We start from the raw sequence: 16,593 nt of genomic DNA, 5'->3' as shown, positions 1-16,593 counted from the left end.
ACGACCCACCATTAAATATCTTTATATATTTATGTACAGTCGTTCCACGTAGGAAATAGTCGAAAAATTGATCGGGTCCGAACCACTTTCAATCGCGTTCATCCTATAGCATAGGTCTACTTCAAGTTAAGTTCTGATCCTTCGACTCCCAGATGATTGCAGTTTTACGGGACTAGAAAGGGGCTTCTTATATTAATGTTATGTGTGCCTATATACTTCTGTGGCTGAACGTTAATTTATTGTCCTCAGCTTGATACTGGAATGCGTTACAGCGCATCATGACGACTTTTGATGATTCCTTGAGGAGAGTCTTCTCTTCCCTAAACAACTATTTTGTTTCTCATGCCGGCAATTAACGACTGCTAGTAAGGTTATCTTTCCAAATATTTATGAACGATTACGTGCGTGCATGCGACTCTCACAGATTGGCTATAATGTGCTTTGTGCTTTGGGTCGCGCCTCTTAGTTCTCTCCTTGACACAAACAAAAACTAATACTTTCTTTATTTTTCTATCTCTTGCCAATTGTATTTTTTGGATAATTTTTGGCCTTTTTTTCTTTTATACACTCTCTTACAATTTTTCTATACATCTAAAATTTATTTAACATAATACTAATTTTTAATACAATATAAAATTTTATTATGTATTTCTCTTTTTTACTTTTAATGTATTTCTATTATTTTGGTAATTTTTCACTCGATTTCAAATAAAATGGCTTTGATTTTTCGCTAAAAGCCGTTAACTGTTTTTTTTACTTTACACAGTATATAAAAAAAATGTACCATTTGCGGTGAATGGAGAGAGCACAGAGTTGCTTTCAATAAATTCCATTGCTTCGATTCTGTTAAAGTAAAAGACATTTGCACCGCATTTCTGTTAAATGAGAAATTGAGGGCGCATTTTGATTAAATGAGAAATTCAGGCCGATTCAGTTAGTGTGAACATTGGACATTAAATGGGATTGCTTTAAATCGAGCCTCACCAAATCCAAGTACACAAAATTAACTAAGTATTCCAAAACGCAATTAAACACTTCAAAAACTTTATTTTCTTATAAAAAAATTTGGTTTAGTAGGGTTAGTCATAGAGCAAGGCGCTTTCCGGTATAATCTTTCAGTTCTTTCTCCACATCCGTTACTATGGCTTTACGAGCAGAACACGTTGCATTTACTTGAGGTAATAAGCATTTAAGAATAGTTCTAAAGGCGAACTTGTTGAAAAGCATCCCTTTGCTGGCAAATAATGTACAATTTTTGACGTATTATTACCAAAACGAGTGAATAACTGCATTAGGCGGAGATATGTAGGGTATGTAACTACGATGTTCTTATTTGTTTTTATTTTTTTCTTCTTTGCCAGAAAAAAACAGCAACAATATAGTTTAAAAAATCTCGGTAACTATTACTTATTTCATTCGTTAAGGCAAATTGTTTTTCTTATTTTCCAAAAGAACAGGACGGTAGCGGCACGTGTTTATTGTATGATACTAATTTAAACATTTTTATGTCGATCGTTATTGCAAACCAGAATCTGTCAGATCAAAAACAATTATATTTTAGATATTCCTTGCTTTTAGTTTCTAGATACTGCGTGCATTTCGAGGAAGCTTCGTCTTTTTTTAGGTCAATTTCACTTAATTTCACCTAAGCCTATAAAGAATTACTTCCCTGTCCTTCTCAACGATGTACAGTGATAAAGATGGCCTCCTACAACGAATAAATAGTCCTTGGGAAACACGAAAACAGAACTACAAATTAAAATAAAGTCCAAAATGTATTATACAATAAAATTTGTTCGAAAATAATTTCAAAATCCAAACAATTCTTGCTAAAAAATTAGAAATGTAAAATAAATTTTCAAATATTTTACAAAACTTTATTTTGCAACACATTTTCCATAAGCATGTAGAGAAGACTTCCTCTTTTCCATTGCATAAAAAATCTTTATACTTAATTCTTACTTCTTAATCGTAGCAGCAGACGCGTTTGTTACATTGCTTGGCGCTGCCGGTGACATACAATTACCATCGGGATAACGCTTTTGAAATTGTGTTATTAATTCAGGATCCACTAAACGAATGCCATCCAATTGGTTGCCCAATGTAATCCAGTTTGGTTGAACATTATGCGGTCTTCCAAATAACTCAATTTTACGTGAGCCCGGACTTAAACGTTCTATTATTCCATAAATCTCGTCCGGTTTGTGAGAAGTAGCTCGTACTTCGGCGACGATAACATCACAATCCAAACCTCGGTTTAGATTTTTCGGATTGCCCTTCATGCCAACTAAGCAATGTTCCTTGCCATGATTTAACCAGTGGCCGGTACGACCGGTGCGAATAATGCGTTGTAGCTGGTTAGTTTTCACCCAAATTAACTCATCGACACGTTCATAACTAAATAAATAATACCAGAAATAACAAAGCAAGTACAGCAAAGAAACTCATTACCCCCATAGCATTAAACACTCTCTACCCAATTCCATAGCTCGGCCAGTTACCCATAAAAATATAAGACCATCATCTTGTAACGCTGGAACACCTAATTGACGCATTTCATCGTCAGACATTGTACCTAGAAAAGAAATTGTGAAATAAAAATACTCAGCACGTAGGCTTTTTTTTTTTACCATACGGTAATTCCATATGTATATCCCACGGAGGATCAGCCATGACGACAGCAAATTTACCCAATACTGTCATGTCTAAATACCTTAAAAGATAATTTTTTTACTTCGCTACCGTTTGAGATATTTTCATTTTTGTCATTTCAAACCTTAAATCACATTGAATCCACTGTGGCGGGTATAAGGTCACACTTGGGTCTACGCTACGTTTTAAGCATAAATTAGTTTTAACATCGGCCGGCTTATTTGTATTAATGTTAGGTAGGGTATCTACTTCATAGTGAACATATCTTTAAATTTTTGAAAACAAAGTTCATAACACTTTTTATAATTGAAAGAAAATAATATACTTGCAGGTGGCCATGTGAAAGCAAGTGTTTAGAAAGCTGCAGTCACCTAACGATTCGTCGGTGTGAGATTGTATGATTTTTTTAAAATGCAATTTTGTACACTTATTGACTTCATGGTTGGAATCTTCCGCAGACTGTTGGGTTTCGTTTTCACTTTCTTTGTAGGTATCAGCTACAATTTCACCATCTTCAGTGCCGGAATCAGTGGCTTTGGTGTCGGTTTCATCAACAGTCTCCAAATTCTCTGAATCATTTGATTTTAGACGCTTTATAGGGGGCTCTTGTGAATCTGTTTTATTGTCTATGGTATCTTCATCAACGACAGACGGGCGTTTTGGTAGTTTGGTATTATTAAGTTTCTTAGCTTTTTTCGCTTGTTGTTGTTGATCTTTCTTTTTTTTAGCTTCCATTTCAGCGGTAGCCTGTTGAGCTTTTAAACATTCCAGTTTAGTCCCGTGAGGGCAAAATTCCATTACTTGTGCTCCGCCGTGAGATTTAAATTTTTCAGCCACAGATTTTTCCTTCGCAGTTGGTTTGGTTAAAAGTTCCAGGATTTCCTCTCCGACTTGCTTGCTTTGTTTTTCACGAGTCGATGGCATAGAAAGTAAGGACTAAAACATTATTTTAACAGAATTCTTCAATAATTATAAATTTTGTAATAAATTCTTTACGTACCATAAGATCATCTGAATCATTATTGGCATTCGTATCCTTTTGTTCGTCATTGTCATCATTATCAATGGATTTGTCGTTGCTTACACTATCTTCGAGCAAATCGTCTTCAACTTCAACTTTTCACATAAATACGTTTTTATACAATTTTCTTTTTATTTTTACTTCATACATTAGTAGAACTTACATAGTTTTTTATATTTCCTTTTGATCTCCTCGTTGAGATCGAAATTGTCATTAATGAAATTCTTGTAGAGATCCAGCAGTATTTTAGATTCCAATGATATAACTTCGCAACCCATTTCACCGCCTATATTAACACGTTTAATGAATATTGCTCCTTGCTTGGCTAATTTATTCAAAACATAGCTCACATTCTCTTTAGAAACCGAACACTTTATAATATTGGTAATTTTATCAACCAATTGCGTGGATATAATCGGTAACACTAGTGCCGGCGAGCAGAGTATTTCCATCAAAGCTTGTTCGACAGCTGGATCTTTGTCTTTGCAAATTTATATATTCAATATAGGACACTGATAACTTCATTAAAATTCAAATTATGATATCAACCCACCATTTTCCGTTTTTATTGCCAATTCGACATTTTCATTCATTCCACTGTTTTCATCACTTTTAACGTTGGTGGCCATTAATATGCCATGCCGCTCTTTTTTACGTTTTTCAAGTTTTTCTCGCAATGTATTTCTTTTACTTTTTAGAGCTTTAATATCGTCCCAAGCATCTCCCATGATCTATAAGCAATTTTTATTAAATTATTTTTAATGAAAAATTTAAAAATATGCTTTATACTAACAACAACAGTACGTCTGTAAAAATATTCAAGTAATGTTACATGTATGTGAAAATAGCAAACCTGAACTCTAAGAGCGAGGAACGAAAAATCATGTGTGCGTAGTTTCCCTTTTTTCGAGCATTCACAACAATTTTTTTAAATATTATTTTTGATTCTATTATATAGTCTATTATATAGTTTTGATTCTATATATAGGAGTTGAGATAGGTCCAATTTTTATTACACAGGTCGAGTGAGAATCACTTTCTGAATTGACTTAAACTTGTCTCCTCGTCTGTTTCAACCTACATGCTTCAATTTTGAAGATATTTTGATGAAATTTGTTATACTGGCGCGTTTTGGTGCAAGCACGAACGCTGTTGAAAATGATTCAGATCAGACCACTTCTTCGAGCACTTCTCCAATAACGCTGGAAATTAAAAGTTGCATGTCTACAAGTTGTAAGAGACGTTGCCTCGTCTCATAACATACAAAACTTTTGAGATAAAATAAATAAAAGTAAAAATTGTATATTGATGAACTGATAACTCTATTTGGCTTTTTTCCACTTTCACCACCCACCTCATGACGCATTCTGTTCTGATTTGTTATTTTCACGCCGATATATACGCCGATATAACTATTTTTATACTAACGAGTTGTTAACTCTGTTCGATTTGTTTACATTTTTATTTGCGTTAAACTTTTGTGCAGCGAAAGTATCTATTGAGAATAATGAAAGTTTTATAAAAAGCAATATGGGAGATGATATTATTTTGTGTAAAATTGCCGAAGAACAATGTGTAAATATTGAAGAGAAAGATTTGGCGAAGTGTGTTAAGTATAAGGAGAGAATGTGGCGTTTAACTAATTCTTTGCAAACTCACGCCAATGAACTACAAGAAATTTTGAACCTTTGTAAGTGATGAAGGCTTTCACGTATATTCCAATTTTTCTTACACTTATCAAAAATACGGATCCATCAATTAAGTAATCTAGGTAAAATTCCGTTAAACTTACCACTTTCGCTTCACTATCAAAGGTAGACACAAGGTAGGCACAAAGGTTGGCATAGGAAATTCAAAAGAAAACTTATAGTTATGGAATCTAGACCTTTTTCTCAAAACGGGCAGTGCTGTAGGATAAGTATATTTAAGCATACGCCATAGTAGATATTAAGTCATTTTTAACTTGTGCAAAGCGAAATGGGATGATATTTAAAATTGAAAAAGTCTGATTTTTGAATGCGCTGATGTTTTCTGGTCTATTATTGAAGACCCCTAAAAGCAATCTCTTATAATCCCTTTGCTGATCTTAACTTATATTTTAATCCCGCCGAGCCTAGTGCTATCTATTTTGCTGAAACATCACAACAAAATTATAAACCGAGCTATAAATGCGATAGAGCTAAACGGAATATTTCTAATTCGTAGCGAAAGCATAGATGACAGTGAAATCTTGCAAGCATACTATCAAAAAGCATTTAAGGACGGTAAATCCAGCTTATGACAACCAATTAGGCGAGTGCAGTGAGCTCACATTCTCAAGGGCATTGTTAATTTGAGAATCATCTCTGCTGAATTGCTTGTCTCAGAAAAATCCCTCTTCTTCTGGCGGCTTAGGAGTTGATTAACGTTAAAATTACAAAACTTTTGATCTTCCAGAAATTTACCGCACTAAGTGGTCGTACCATAAAAAAAACTTTGCCTATTGCAGTCAAAAATTTTTGAGAAAATTAACGACATCTCAGTATAAAATCATCTTAAATATTCTGAAGAGAAAACTTCGTTTTTAATATAACATTATTTTGAATATGCAGCACAGTTCAGTTCGGTTGGTATGTTTCTAGTTTCTCGGTAGTTGAACATTGGTCAATTAGAATATATAGATTTGAAATCACCTAATTACTTAAAATCCAACATTTCTGTTACTGGATTATTTGCTAACTATGAATTTTCTGCAATATTGTTACATCGTATACTTATTTTCATTTCTTTTGTTAGACTACTTTTTAATTAGCCTAAGCTTACAGCAGCTTACAGCATTGTGTGGTTACTACTTAAAACTCAAAAACCATGTATTTAAATTTCATTGCATGTTATATAAATTAACATTTATTTGGACATAAAGGCCGTATATCTCATTGGTCTATTCCATGCTTACTCTATAGCTGAAAAAAAAAACATCCCAATATCTAACGAATTCCTTATAATTTAATATTTCAGCTTCGACCGTTTCTTTTAAAAATATTGACTTTGGCTTCGTTGAATCCTGGTTAGTGGTAATTTATCGTGAAGGCTATCAACGTAATAAGGCTATACATGAAATTATAGAAAAGTTATTTTCTATCATTTTTGTTAACTATTCAAGTCTAGCACGAGGTATCAATGGCCGTCTAAATGACAATCCGGGTGGTAGTGAAAAGGTCTTAAAAACCTATGTAACAACTCAGCTCTTTGAAGCTCTAAAGAAAGCTCATCTTATTTTTGAGACTAATAATCAAAAAACATTAAAATTACCTGCCAAATTTTTACCTACACTATGCAAATACCAAGAACGCACCATTCATTGGCTTCTGCAAAGAGAACAACATGTGCATCGTTTCCCCGCCTATTTCATTGAACTCCAAGCTAGAGACGCACAAAGTACGGTTTATAAATATTTTTGTGGGCAATTTTTTCAACGAGAGAGACCGGACGATATCGTATTGCCTCCCGGTGGAATTTTAGCCGAAGAAATGGGTTTGGGTAAGACCGTGGAAATTCTAGCATTAATATTACTCCATCCGCGCTTAAATGTACAGGTACCCAGTTTCATAGAACCACTCTTACAAAACTCATTAGCAAAACGTAAAAGAATGGCAAAAGAAGTATTTTGCATATGTAATTCGGATTCGAAACGAAATTTGATTTCGTGTACCAAATGCTGCCTATGGCAGCACAAGAACTGTGTTGATAAATATGAAAAAGATATTGATGGTGTAGAACGCGTTTACTTCTGTCCAGCCTGCTGGCAAGAGGTAATACAAGATAACGGGAAAATACCTAGCAAAGCAACATTTATTGTCTCACCTAACATGATTAATTTCCAATGGATGGAGGAAATTAAATGCCACGTACAACCTACGTTAAAGGTATTTCTCTATGAAGGTGTTTCTGCAGGCAAATGGATATGTCCATTGCAATTGGCCAATTATGATATTGTGTTAACACATTACAATGCCTTACGCAGTGATATCTATTTTACTCAAGATAACGTCAGCGGACGTGTTATGCGCAATAAACCCCGTTCGATGAGAATGCATACACCATTGTTAATGCTTGAGTGGTGGCGAGTTTGCTTAGATGAGGCACAAATGGTGGAATCAAATATTTCAAAAGCGGCAACTTTAGCGAAAATGTTACCTGGTAATCGAATGAATACAGCAGTGATATGATAAAATTCTTATAAATTTGTTTTATTTATCTCATTTAGCGATTAATCGTTGGGCTGTTACTGGCACACCGATACAACGTTCTTTAAATGACTTACAGAATCTTTTGCAATTCATTGGTTTTGAGGAGGCAGCTGAGCCGCAATTTTGGGACTATATTGTCAACGATTTTGTAGTTCACTATGATGCGGGAAGTTGTAGTGAAGGGTCTTTTCAGCTCGTAAACGTTTTGCAGAAGTGCATGTGGCGTACCAGTAAGGTTGATATTATGGAAGAATTGAAGATACCTCCACAACAAGAGGTCACACACCGCATTGAGTTTGATAACTTGGAAAAACTTTTCTACCGCGAGCAACATCAAGAATGTCGTGAAAAATTTATGGAAAACGTTCACAAGTATAAAAAACGTATGATCACCATATCACCGCAAATAATGAAAATTGTAAGTCGTAGCAAATTTCGAATACAGAATGATACTACTTCTAAAGATTTTCATTTCACATTTTTAAAGATTTTACAACCTTTTTTGAAAATACGTCAATCTTGTATTATGCCCGTGGTGACCTCTAATAATATAGCTCAGCAAAAGCAGTTTCTTCAACCGCAGGAATTGCATAACTATTTGAAATCCAATAATGAGCTCAGCTGTAAATCCGAGTTAAGATCGATGGCCTCGTCGCATAATGGTTAGTAACCCATTATGTACATGAATGTGCAGTTACGTATGTATAAAAAACTCAACTCTTTTTTTTTTTGCTTTCGCACAGCAGTCTTCTTTTGGAAAAATTTTTTTTTGATTTAAGGCGATTTCAATTGCAATTGTTTTACAGATAACTTTCAGCACTACCTTTAACATTTTTACTAAATTTTCAAAATCGAACAGCGCTACGCAATTATTTGAAATTAAAGATATGATGTATATATATGTATATATGTATATATATTGAAGCTTTCAGCTTACCAGCCGTAATACCCACTTCAAGCGTTCAGGACACATTTCGTTAAGGCATTTTTCTCGAGCCACATCTTCGGCACGATACATTAGTGGTGATATCACCAAGTGGGTCGCACTGCTGTTCATAATCTCTTCGATTAATCATATAACGAAGAATTACCAAAGAAGATGTATGCAGCTCTACAAAATGTTGGAATATGTATACTGATTACCAGGGAAGCTGCCTATTTGATAACGTCTGCTAGTATGCCTTTTATGCAAGAAAATGAAAAGCTTAGACTTAGGCTCTAAATAACGTTTAATAGTGTGTCAAATGCGTCAAAAGATTTCTAAGAAGTAAACCGTTTTTACACTCTTAGGGACTTGAGCCAGATTGATTTAGAAAGCTGGTTGAAGCTGCTCTATCCATCTTATTTCTTTAAATCAACTCACAGGTCACACTTTTTGCGATGTTTTATTGAAATTTGGTACATTAACCGATTTTAGCCCGGTATTGAAAATGGTTCGAACCACTTTTTCGACCATTTCCCATATAACGCCTTATGTTGACAAGTCGTAGCTACAGGATCGTGTAAAGTATTTAATCATGGGTCGTGATCCACTAGCTATCTTAAAGAGTCTTCAGGCGTTATATTGAACGCCTTCCCGACAGACATTCCTGGGAGAAACAAAAACGTATTTGGATGGGCACTTGTTTTACGCAAAAGATGTTAAGGAAAAGAAATAAAAAACTCTGCTGGGAAATATTTGGTGAACACTGAAAAGTGAAGGCTGAAAACTAATTAAAATTTTCCAAGATTATTTCATTTCTAAGCTCGAGCAAGTGGCAATTTGGAGCGTTACACTTTGTTTGTGCCGACTTTGAAAAATTCCGAAAATCGATTAAAGATTTCTCTTTTATAGACATCACAAAAGAAAGTAAAACACTTAATATATTCCCATCTTTTAAGTGGGGAGCTGTACCATTGTCGCATTCTAATTAAAAAATGCAGGCATTGCTTAAATTTTTAGGAACTCAATGAATAAATCCATAAGCTCGCAAAATAGTCGGGGGACGTGTGATAAAGTTTCGATAAATTTAATGACATATCCAAGTTGTTAATTATCTCTCTTTATGTATTTTATGCTGCAAATAAAAAAGCAGCTCTCGGCGACCTAATTGACGTATAATATAATTTCTTTAAAATTGTACTAGGATTAGCAGCATTGCATTTTTTAGAGAAACGGTACGACGAGGCATTAATACATTATAAAGAAGTTCTCAAATTGGCTAAGAATTATGTTGAATTGAATATTACGTAAGTTTTTTACCGTTTACTGTCAACATTTATTTTATTTGTAACATTTTTTTTTCAAATTTATATGTGTTCAACTTTAGAGTCGATAAACTTTTGCAAATCCACGCTCTTCACAATATAATGCAAATTTTGATAATATTACAACCATTGGAGAATGATTTACCTGAAGAAACATTGATTGAATATGAACAACAGTACAATGCTTTAGAATGGAAATATTTGGAAACATATTCGAACACATTATCGCAAGTTAATAATGCTTATTGTAGTATTTTGGAACAAATTAATGATGACATAACAAAAGAATATCTGCCATTTTTGGGAGATCAATTGCTTATTCTAAGCGTGGTTGAGCTGTCGTCCTTTTTGCAGAAGATTTTTGAAGAGTGCTCTCAACGCTTTATAGAAACACATGCCGAATATAAATTAGGGGAAATAACATCGGTCAGAACAATACTGTACCTCATGAATGTATGGTTCACTAAAGTGTCAACGTCATGGAAAAATTTAGTTAAAGATTTCGACTCGTTGCAATACTTTCGTGATAATGTAAAATCTCGTAATCAAGTCAGTTCGGCTACATGGCGAGATATCACACAATTAATAAACGATGTGTACGATTGTCATCTGAGTGATATAAGAGTAAGTGATTGATAGCAGAAAGTTTCATACGAACGATTTCTAAGTAATACGCTTTCCATCTCTCTTTTAGGAAAATGAAAAACAAAAAAAATCGCGAAAGTCTTCAGTTAAAAAGTCAAAATGTAAACTTTGTAAAATACGTGACGCTATAAACATCTTCGAGTGCTTGTTATTTTTGAAGGTGATAGATGAACAAAACCAACTAACTGATGGAGTCGATAATCCTTCATTTGAGTTTTTTCTTAATAAAGGTAAGCGAACGACTCACTAAAATGTATTAAAAATGTTGCACATTGTGTGACATTTCTTTGCAAAATATTTTTTATATAATTTTTTAAATATTATTGATTGAGTGATATTTCGTTAGTCGTACCACTATTAGCGAAAATACGTATACGGCGTTCTTTGAGCCCGCATACTGCTAGACAATCCTCATTGGAGGGATTAGTGGTCAGAGATAATACAGTGCAAGGAAACCAACTAATAAGAAGCTTTTGCGAAATTGATCCTGTAAACTCGGATATTTTCTTCGGTTAGGCAGATACTTTCTAAACCACATTTTTAAATATCCTACGCATAGGAGTACCGCTTACTCCGGATATAAATTTAAAATCCTACTCATTATTATTGCAATCAATTTAACCGGAGAAATAAATTCCAAACGTTAAGTCTTGAAGCACTAGATTTTAAGGCTATCGGCTTTTTTAAAATTTGAAAGCGCCATCATTGAGTCCTACTTGAGAAATTCCCTTTGTCAACAAAAAAAAAGCCGACTGCCTTTGCTATAAGATAGAATGATACAAATTTCCATATTTGCTACATAAAAACATCAAAACTTCAGCGGAAATTTTGGAGACTGTCAAGGGAAACCAGCGTATTACTTAAGAGTAACTCGGCTTTAGTCTCATGACAGGTTGATGCACATCAAACAGGATAGTGACAAGCCAAAAGTAGCAGAGCAGACGGATATGACGCTCTTAATCGAGACACTAGCAAGACGAAGGCTATAGAATATTTACCCGACGTTAACCTATGCATTTTTTTGCAAATATATTTTTTTACCATGCCATGATCGCTTATCTAATTCTTCTGGTGCCTTATCGCGCCTTGCGCTAGATCTTATACGTAGATGGCACTGGAGAAAGATGATCCGCTTGGCTGGTTGATGCACGTGTTTGTTTACTTACAAACGAAAAGTCAATCAATAAAATTCAAGCAAACATTAAATACGCGGAAAGTGCGCAAGGTATCATTACATTTTTGAAAAAAGACAATCGAGATTCGTTCTTCTCAAAAACTTTGTCTACACATCATATTGAAATTGAGTTGAGTTGGAATTGAGTCTTCCTATTAAAGCGACAATAACGAACAAAATGATGAGATTTATGTTAAGTAAGTGTTCAAGCCCACCTCTAATCTCTGGAAACCTCTGGCTATATATGGCTTATGACAAGTTTTTAAAGTCCAGTTTCAACGAAAGTCCGAAAATGTTCCTTTCAGATTAACTTTTTATCTTAAAGAAAATAATTTCTTGTTTTAGTTTTTAATCGAAATTTGCAATAACTAATGTGTCTTTTTAATATTTTCTCATACTTTTAGTCATTTTTAGTTACTTAAAATCTAAACTCAGACAACCGGAAGTACAAGCGAGTGTTGAAAAATTAACACAATATTTTGATAATTTACAAATGTTGTGTAAGAGTTTTATAAAATTATGGATAGAAATGGAATACACTATTAAGGCGTACGATGAGTTGAATATGTGTAAAATGCGCATATCTTTGGCTGAAAATGCTGAAGAGAAATCAAATTTTAAAGTTTTTAAACATGAGATCAGTCAACGCGTTATGGAGCAGAAAGAGCAGCTTTACGAGGCGCAAAGAATGTTTGTCACGCAATTAGCCCGCTTGAAATATATCAAACATTTGGAGAATAAAAAAGATCCTGGACCCTGCCCGATATGCCGTTTCGAGGAAGATGATAGAGTAAGTCAAAAAGAGAGAAAAAGATTGATCGATTTTATTGCGTTTGTTATTTTTCTAGTACGCTGTTTTAGAATGCGGCCATCATCTTTGTTACACTTGCTTAAAACATTTGAAACAAGTATCAAATCTTCGATCGCATTTCAAATGTTCCATTTGCCGTCATACTCAACGTTTCCAAAAGTACGTGCACGAAACAAAAATTTAGAAAATATTTTTATTGTTTACAATAAATTTTATTTTACGCATCACCGTAGAATGCAATAATTGAATTTTTAGAATACCTGAGCTATTAAATTAACGAAATTCCAGTAAATAATCTGTATCCTATTATGATCCTTTGGCCCTTGATCCCTTATCTAAGTTTTCCACAACTTGTGGAATCTGCCTAAAGAAATTATCAATGCAGTAGTGTTACCAGACAGCTCAGTTGATTGGTTGTCGAAGACTCTGCTTTGTGCCGTTTTTCCCAAGCAGTAAGCACAATTTAATTTTTTTTTTTTTTTTTTTAAATCTATTCATTATATTCAAGTAATCTTCAAATCAAATCCTCAATTAAGCGAATTCCTAGGGCACAACACCGCCATAGCCGAAGAAAACTTGACTCAGATCCAACTTGATTTTTGAGCGACTTTGGCGAAGTCTGGACTCGCCTTTCCATTGATCTTTCATCTTGCGTAATGGTGCCTTTCATGACTTCTGGTAGGTAGAAATCGTTGTTGCATTGTCTGAAGTGGGAAAAACATTTCTTGTGTCGTACAAAACCAAGCTCAACTGAAGCGCTAACAACAACGCTTGCACGATTTGAAATTTGAATGTAAATATTTCTCATAATCGGTATACCCGTACAATTTAATTTGAATATTTTACTTACTTACTTTTTGATCACAGTATTAGGTAATATTTCTGTACATTTCAATTTTCTCTCTTACACCTTGATCTTGATCGATCATTCAAATTACTTTCAGAATTTTTAATTATCTTCCTTGAAATTTTCCAAGAATTTCCATACCGATGACGAATAGCTAAAGTTCACGGTGATTTGAATACAATCATCCTATTATATATACATTTCCTTTGTCTCTTGCGCAGTTTATATTATGCTACTCGCATCTCGAAGAAAGTACCAGAAAATGATCTTAAAATCAACGGTAGTTATACATCGAAGATCACTTATATTGTGTGTTTGGTTTTGAAATTAAAAAAGCAATACGAAGAAGCATCCAAGCAAGCAAAAGAGAGTTTAAAAATTTTAATATTTTCCCAATGGGAGCCAATACTAGCGGCCTTAGCCGGAGCGTTGGCTAACAACGATATAAAACTGAGAGCGCAGTGCACAACAAAAACTATCAAGGAATTTAAGGTAATTTTTTACAACATATTTTTATTATATATTATAAAAGAATAAAAAATATTCTTGCCATTTTTTTTATTAGGATCCGAGTTTAGGTATTACCTGCTTATTAATGCCGCTATTGCGCGGCTCGAAAGGCTTAAATTTAATTGAAGCTACTCATGTGTTCCTGATCGAACCAATACTGAATCCAGGCGAAGAATTACAAGCTATCGGTAGAATTCATCGTTTTGGACAAACCAGGTATTTTAAGAGTCACGTCTCCTATTATTATTATTATTATTATCAAAATTGTATTTACTCGACAGGTCAACAACCGTTCATCGTTTTATTGTTATTGGCACAATCGAGGAAAATATTTATAATTTTATAGCTTCTAAACAAGGCAGTGATACAAACACCACCGCTGCACATAAAAATTGGGAGTTTAATAATATATCATTGCAAGCCTTTGAGAGTTTATTTGCTTTAGAGCAGAAAAATGAATGTGATTAGGTATTTATTTATAAATCTCTCATTTATTCATATTAATGCCAGTTTACGTATTAAGTCCTGAATTTTATTTATGATCATGTCCAAATATAGTAAGTTGTAGATACTAAGTTGTAGGAGTTATTAGCCGATGCGCTCTTGTGCCGAAGTAGTTATGCAATAAATTGTATACTTAAATACTAATATTAGGTACAAACAAGTTAGACGTACTATTTTCTTAATTTCTGAAAAATACACGAAAGCTGCCTGGTAATTATCTTTCCAACCTTCATCAGTTTTGCCAGAACGTGTTGGAAATTTTACCCGTTGTATACATACAACCAAATCTCAGAGATCTAAGCTAATATAAGTCTATACACTAATATATAATAATTTAGTCTAGTATACAGCTTGTAATAAGCAAGTGATAGTGTATATGTAGATTATAATAGATTAGTGTAAGCAACCATTTCTTTCAATTTTAAATGTGTAAAATTTACAGTGCATTCCTTACTTGCGTGAAAATTCTATTAAAGACTGCGGACAGTTTACAAAAAAATAATTTTTTATATGATATTTCCTTTTCAATTCTTGCTTGAAAAGACCAACGTCGAGCGGCACTCTTTAATGTAATCGCCTGATGTCTGCAAAAATTCTCTCTGTCTGTCGGAATATAGAACTATTTAAGTGTCACTTGAAGAGGATCGCAGGTTGTAGAGACGGACGCACGTGTCATTGCTGAGCCAGCAAGTTCATCTAAAAGAAATACACATGTTTTACCCTTAAAGGAATAAACGAATGGAGGAAACCTACTTACCGAATGGTCATATCATAAGTCCTAGGCTTCTGAAAGTGACGACAGAATCAGAAGCATCCGAAACTACCCCCGAAGTAACCGACGAGCACGGCCTGCCGTGCTGACACGTCTGCTGTCAATATGTTAACGTTGAAATGAGCACGCCAAACAGAGATTTCATATATCCCCTATGGACTAGATGTTTTCTTGAAGAATTGCCGCGTCCCGTGGAAATGATGAGCAACGATTATCAAACTATACGCAAAAGGCGTATACATTGTGTATAAAAATTAGTTCTGTCCGATTTGGTAAAAGAGATTGTGAGTGTATAGACTGGCGTTTTATAAAACGTTTTATTAGAGCCCTCCTTGGGCATACCATCCCTCTGCCCATGTCAACAAATTCTATCATATTTCGTTCGGCTTGATCTTGGAGCATAACAATTGATCATGGAAACGTCACTCAAACTATTGTCAGTAGCTTCAGCAAATGAACAGGAATTTGGCGAGGAAGGAGGTGGCTGAGGCGGATTTTGGCTTCTGCTGCTATCGAAGTTTTGTTCTCCTTTGCAAGCATCCAAGTCTAAATATTTACTCGCATTGCCGCCATCCAGGGATGCATTGCAATCAACCGACAAAGATGAATTAAAGCTAACTTCAATGTTGCTGTTCACTGCTGTCTGTAGAAAGTGAAAAAGTCGCCTAATGGTTCCCCCTTTTCAATTTTTACTAAAGGTACTGCCTACTTGCCTACTAAATCCAAGTATTCGTTAAAATTTAGCTGAACATCACTTAACATTGTGACAGTATTTTTGGATGATTTTTTACGTATTGAATCCTGACCGAGAGTACTACTTGTATTCGTCGATGGAGTTATTTTTAAATGTAGTCCATCTATAAACAGTCTGCGTTTATCCAATAAACTTATTCCTTCATCATTTTTATTATCTGTTATCGTTATTTGTGTGTTAAACTTATTAACAATTTTATCTAAATAGAGAAGTTGTCATTTGATTACTCCTCCCGAGAGCGACTTTTGTCCGCCACTAAGAAAGAAAAGCCGCCTTCACTCCACGTATTTTCACTTGTATTAATATTTTCAACGTTCACTAAATTGCTCTCATTTTTATCAACATCTATGCAACTCAAGCAGTCAGCAATATGATTTTCCTTAATGTATGAAATTTTCGCATTGTAGTCCATTGAATCGGCCAATCG

The 16,593-nt window shown here is 34.3% G+C and overlaps 2 protein-coding genes across 5 annotated transcripts; one reads left to right on the top strand and one right to left on the bottom strand.

The window, feature by feature from the left end:
- Positions 1-1,816: 1,816 nt before the first annotated feature.
- On the bottom strand, positions 1,817-4,494 carry LOC119641562 (N6-adenosine-methyltransferase MT-A70-like protein). Of its 2 annotated transcripts, XM_038040305.1 has the most exons (9): positions 4,467-4,494; positions 4,227-4,404; positions 3,837-4,154; positions 3,653-3,768; positions 2,978-3,588; positions 2,777-2,917; positions 2,631-2,713; positions 2,452-2,575; positions 1,817-2,397 (listed from the first exon to the last, which is right to left on the bottom strand). In XM_038040305.1, exons 2-9 carry the CDS (start codon positions 4,399-4,401, stop codon positions 1,959-1,961), a joined length of 2,007 nt encoding a protein of 668 aa, XP_037896233.1. In that variant the 5' UTR covers positions 4,402-4,404; positions 4,467-4,494; the 3' UTR covers positions 1,817-1,958. The 2 variants fall into 2 exon arrangements, with proteins under 2 accessions (XP_037896233.1, XP_037896234.1); XM_038040306.1 differs by lacking the exons at positions 4,227-4,404; positions 4,467-4,494 and having other exon boundaries at positions 3,837-3,959; positions 4,024-4,110.
- A 732-nt stretch (positions 4,495-5,226) lies between these two features.
- On the top strand, positions 5,227-15,133 carry LOC119641561 (E3 ubiquitin-protein ligase SHPRH). Of its 3 annotated transcripts, XM_038040303.1 has the most exons (13): positions 5,227-5,363; positions 6,671-7,852; positions 7,920-8,320; positions 8,390-8,564; positions 10,029-10,131; positions 10,212-10,773; positions 10,844-11,024; positions 12,373-12,758; positions 12,817-12,938; positions 13,848-14,118; positions 14,192-14,352; positions 14,418-14,604; positions 15,083-15,133. In XM_038040303.1, the coding sequence occupies exons 1-12, from the start codon at positions 5,300-5,302 to the stop codon at positions 14,602-14,604; spliced, it is 3,795 nt and encodes a 1,264-aa protein (XP_037896231.1). In that variant the 5' UTR covers positions 5,227-5,299; the 3' UTR covers positions 15,083-15,133. The 3 variants fall into 3 exon arrangements, with proteins under 3 accessions (XP_037896231.1, XP_037896230.1, XP_037896232.1); XM_038040302.1 differs by lacking the exon at positions 15,083-15,133 and having other exon boundaries at positions 14,418-14,687; XM_038040304.1 differs by lacking the exons at positions 13,848-14,118; positions 14,192-14,352; positions 14,418-14,604; positions 15,083-15,133 and adding an exon at positions 13,724-13,840.
- Positions 15,134-16,593: the final 1,460 nt, after the last annotated feature.

The sequence above is a fragment of the Glossina fuscipes genome, unplaced genomic scaffold (assembly GCF_014805625.2).
Source record: "Glossina fuscipes isolate IAEA_lab_2018 unplaced genomic scaffold, Yale_Gfus_2 154, whole genome shotgun sequence".
NCBI lineage: Eukaryota > Metazoa > Arthropoda > Insecta > Diptera > Glossinidae > Glossina > Glossina fuscipes.
This window is presented reverse-complemented; position numbering and strand designations above follow the sequence as displayed.

Excerpts from the sequence above, each read along its gene's own strand:
- LOC119641562 (XM_038040305.1), bottom strand. The coding sequence starts at position 4,401 with ATGGGAGATGCTTGGGACGATATTAAAGCTCTAAAAAGTAAAAGAAAT. Across the intron at positions 2,918-2,977 it reads TTTCACATGGCCACCTGCAA|ATATGTTCACTATGAAGTAG; the intron begins GTATATTATTTT and ends AAAAATTTAAAG. Across the intron at positions 2,398-2,451 it reads GAGTGTTTAATGCTATGGGG|TTATGAACGTGTCGATGAGT; the intron begins GTAATGAGTTTC and ends TTATTTATTTAG.
- LOC119641561 (XM_038040303.1), top strand. The coding sequence starts at position 5,300 with ATGTGGCGTTTAACTAATTCTTTGCAAACTCACGCCAATGAACTACAA. Across the intron at positions 7,853-7,919 it reads TTTAGCGAAAATGTTACCTG|CGATTAATCGTTGGGCTGTT; the intron begins GTAATCGAATGA and ends TATCTCATTTAG. Across the intron at positions 12,939-13,847 it reads CATACTCAACGTTTCCAAAA|TTTATATTATGCTACTCGCA; the intron begins GTACGTGCACGA and ends TCTCTTGCGCAG.